The sequence below is a fragment of the Gobio gobio genome (assembly GCF_949357685.1).
Source record: "Gobio gobio genome assembly, chromosome: 8".
NCBI classification, from domain to species: Eukaryota; Metazoa; Chordata; class Actinopteri; order Cypriniformes; family Gobionidae; genus Gobio; species Gobio gobio.
Window position 1 is genome coordinate 57808653 of NC_137114.1, and position 4418 is coordinate 57813070.

Sequence of the window (4418 nt, forward strand, 5' to 3'; positions counted from 1 at the left end):
TGTGAACTCAGCCTATCAACCTCAACCTATCAACCTCAACCTTGTCTCCCACCCACCAATCATCATCAGTATGTGTAGCACCCAACCCACCCCCAACACGCATGGCTGGCGCGCGCGCACACGCACACACACACACACACACACACACACACACGCGCGCGCACACACACACGTTGCAGGTCCGACTGACAGAGAGCCAGTCGGGATGAAAAACGCTTCAGTGAGCTCAATTATAGTAACGCCACATTTTTTTTCCTCAGTAACGCTAACGGCGTTGTAACGGGAGAAACAGTAATTCGTTTGGTTACTCGTTACTGAAAAAAGTAATTCCGTTAGTAACGCCGTTTATCTATAACGCTGTTATTCCCAACACTGCATATGACATTTTATTTACAGCACAATCATGTTATTGAGCACATGATCAGCGTTCCCGATCACAAAACTCGCTCCTCCGCCGGGAATAAATCACATCCGAATGCTCGAGTTCATCTCTGAGGTGCTGCACATTTATTTTTACGGACGTCCACGTGAGATACAATCCCCGTCCGAATAGAGCTTAAGAAAGAGACTCTTCCTCTTCTCTCACAGCTCTCCATCATCTCCCTCTTCCTCCTCAACACTGTCTGAAAGAGTGTTTCCCACCGGGACACAGTCAGGAATGACAGATCCTGAGAAAGACATCACCCTCATTCTCTTCAACAAAAAACTGCTGATGTATTTTTGGGTGGGCCAAATAATGCAGGAGAGATGCTAGAGATCTATATATTGTGCTTTTTTACATATCTTTACTCTTTATTATGTGTTATAGCTCTGAGAAGCTCAAGGACTATATATGTTTGGTAATTGTAATATTGTTTAGGTTTAGCAACTGGTAGCTAAGTGAATATAACTCAATAAAAATAATCATTGGTTACATTATACATTAATTATATTGTTTGATGAATTAATTGATGTGTCCTCATAACTTGGCAACACTTTACAAGGTTAAAAACAATCTGTAATGTTCAAAATGTGTTGGCTCAGTAATTGTACAAAGTCACACTGAATGAATGCGGATTCATTGAATGCAGAGTTTCTTGGCCATTGGTGTTTGTATTGGTTTCCATTACACACATGTATTGATCCCTAAAGGTATTAACTAAAAACAATACATTTCTCTATAATCATTAGAACTGAGAAGTTTTTACAGCAGAGAATGAAATGTTTATGACTTTATCAGTTCTCTATGGATTTCAAGGTTTATGGAGCGTGCACGTCTGTAAAGGTGACGAGGATATATAAATGTGAATGTGGTATTTTGGTCGTTAGGACGTACCTGCCATGATCCAGTGCCACTGTAACGCCGCTACGCCGAATATGGTCCGGTCCGGTTTCATCTTCACAACATAACTGTGTTAGCTTGGTATGTTTGACACTGTGACGTTTCCTTTGCTCTCCCCTCAAACATGTCAAAGCGATCACGAAGGCCAGAGATGAAGTCTCTTAAGTCTCTCTAAATATGCCCCCTCTGTATGGATAGAAAATTGATATATTAGGGCCAGGGCAGGACATTTGGTCACCCATGAACACTTATGGCAAAACACTTAGCCAGTTTGATTCTGTTCATTATTTCTGAGTAAACCTTTTCTCCCATTGTGTGTGTGTGTGTGTGTGTGTGTGTGTGTGAGTCTCACCTGTGCTCCGGCCCGGCCAGCGGTTCTGCAGTGAGTCTGTGTGCGAGTCCATTGGACAATGAGGGGGGAGGGGCTTACAGGCCACACCCACCAGGGACGGTTGGTAGGGTGTGGTCAGAGTGGGCGGAGCCTGTTTGTGGGTCAGTGAACCCAAAGCTCCAAACACAGAGTTCAGCTGACCTGAGATCAGCTGCAGAGAGTCGGCCAACTGCTGCACCTTCACTGGAACTGACAGACGATCAGACACTCCAACAACAAACAATGTGTTTCTCTACACTGCACAAAACTCCACATTTGAACAGTCAATGCTAATACTTTAACACATAATAAAACACACTTACAGGCTCTGATTCAGAAGAGATTCACAGTTGGAATTACCCCATTTTTTAGCAATAGTGTTTGTGCACAGCCGGTCTGGTGCTCTAACAGGTTCAGGAAACTGTCCTCTGTAAAATACACTTCACACACTGTAACGTACAGGCAAGAAATCCAAAACCAAGAGACATGAAACCAGGGAAACGCTCAGAAATGCAGTGATACAACGTACAAGACTTCGCAGTGAATGACAGAGTGAACATGGTTTATATAGGCTGGGGTAATGGGGTAATGTGACACAGGTGCAAACATTGAGTGATGATGAGAACAGGCAAAGGATTATGGGTAATGTAGTCTTTGATGAAATGACAGTCTGGGTTGGAGTGCCCTCTGGTAGTGATCACGGGAACTCACACTGGTTGATTGTGACACACACACACACATACACGGGTTGTGCTGTTCTGGGACAGTGTTGTAAGTAAATCTGATCCACTGGTTCCGGATTATGTCCACTTTCAGAAGGCCAAATAAAGTGCTTTTGCTTTCACAGACACACACAGCATCTCCACGACATGGCGGCGACAACAACTGACAACTGAAGCCACGCCTTCTTTCTTTGCGTGTGCATTTGTGCGGCATTATGCTAATATTTCCCCCGAGTGACGTAGCTCTGTGAGGGAGAATCTGATCGAGGTGTTTTATCTGGTCTGGATCTGCCTTCTCTTTTATTCCTGCTACAGACGGTGTGATTTCACCAATCCTGTAAGATCATCACAAATCACACTGAAGGACACGGATCTGATGAACTTGTGTACGGTGTGTGTGTGTGTGTGTGTGTGTATGACTGAACGATGATGACACCTATTGAATCTCAGGCTACGACACACGTTAGCATAGAAGAATAAACGTCATCAGCATGAGCTAGTGCTGAACAAATAGAGCGAGATCAACCGCACTTTGGTCATTGTGGTTTTTATAGGCTACACTAAAGAGAAAGGAAAACATGAAAACGCATCACATGACCCCTTTAATACATTAACACAAATGTAACATAACTATTATTATAAACATGATTATGCACTCAAGCTTCCAGTGTTTGTAAAAGAATCTTTCATTAGTCTTTGTCTCCCTCTGCTGGTCCAACACAAACACATTCAGGCTCTATATTCTCTCTGTAACAAAACACACACCTTTTGAGTTTATACTGTGTGTTTATAGAAATAAAATGGTTAATCTGTGAATGAGAAACTGTGATTTGCTGCTGTGAAATATAAGGTGTTTCACTGCCGCCTCATCAGGTCTGTCAGAGGATCGTTGAAATCTAAATGAAGTCTTAATTTATAACAGTGAAGTCACTGTATCTTCAGTCTCTGTTGATTCTGTTGAGTGTGAGTCTCTGTAGTGGATCCTTATTCACCATCAGATGATCAGCAGAACATCAGACTCTCCTCTGACGGTCAATCCTAAAATAAAACACACACAGTCACATATGCAGAGTGAGACATTACGTCCGTCACATCTTTACATCACTAACTAGATCAGCTTTATTAATTCATTCTCAAACATGATAATATAGCTTCTATCTGATGCTCAAAGTCACTTTACAAAATCAAAAGGTCATGAAAGGTCACTTTCACACAACGGACAGCTGATACAGAACCAGCAGAAATGATCATTACACTCCACTACACATTTACTTTTATTTCTAGTGAGTAAAACAGCCATTTGAACTCGAAAATATGATGATGGAAACTTTTAAAAACTATTGTTACCGTAGTGTCTCCAGTTTATAATGTGGATCATCCCTCAGACCAGAGAGCAGCTTCACTCCTGAGTCTCCTAGATTATTATCAGACAGGTACAGATTTCTCAGGTGTGAGGGGTTTGATCTCAGAGCTGAAGCCAGAGCAGCACAACCTTCATCTGTGACACCACAACTATACAACCTGTAGAGAACAATGACACACATTAAGTCTATCTCCAAAGCTAAACATGACCACTTCAACAGTCACACACACATATATATACACATATATTTATACAGTCACGTCACATTAAAGAGCGGCAAAACTGCATTTATCGTTTGAATTTCGTGAAAATTGACTGAATACTTAATATGTTCGTGTGGGAACTCGGATTGACGTGTGTTCTGCGCTTTAAACAAGCCGACTGTGAACTGTTAAAGATTGCACTCGGAAACCGCTCAGTACACACACACCGAACCGAAAGCCCCATACCGAAACGGTGTGTGTGTGACTGTGTGTGTGTGTGAGAGAGAGAGAGTGTGTGTGTGTGTGTGTGTGTGTGTGTGTGTGTGTGTGTGTGACTGTGTGTGTGAGAGAGTGTGTGTGTGTGTGTGTGTGTGTGTGTTACTGTGTGTGTGTGTGTGTGTGTGTGTGTGTGTGTGTGTGTGTGTGTGTGTGACTATGT

General features: G+C 42.5%; 1 protein-coding gene across 5 annotated transcripts in view; it reads right to left on the bottom strand.

Moving 5' to 3' along the window:
• Positions 1 to 3002: 3002 nt before the first annotated feature.
• LOC307130469 (NACHT, LRR and PYD domains-containing protein 3-like) overlaps positions 3003 to 4418 on the bottom strand; it is a 40615-nt gene continuing 39199 nt past the window's right edge. For all 5 annotated transcript variants that reach the window (XM_079823464.1, XM_079823460.1, XM_079823461.1 and 2 more), the window contains 2 exons: positions 3761 to 3934; positions 3003 to 3451 (listed from right to left, as the gene is read on the bottom strand). In XM_079823464.1, the coding sequence (XP_079679590.1) occupies positions 3427 to 3451; positions 3761 to 3934 (199 nt within the window). In that variant the 3' untranslated portion in view covers positions 3003 to 3426. The remainder of the gene's footprint in view (positions 3452 to 3760; positions 3935 to 4418) is intronic.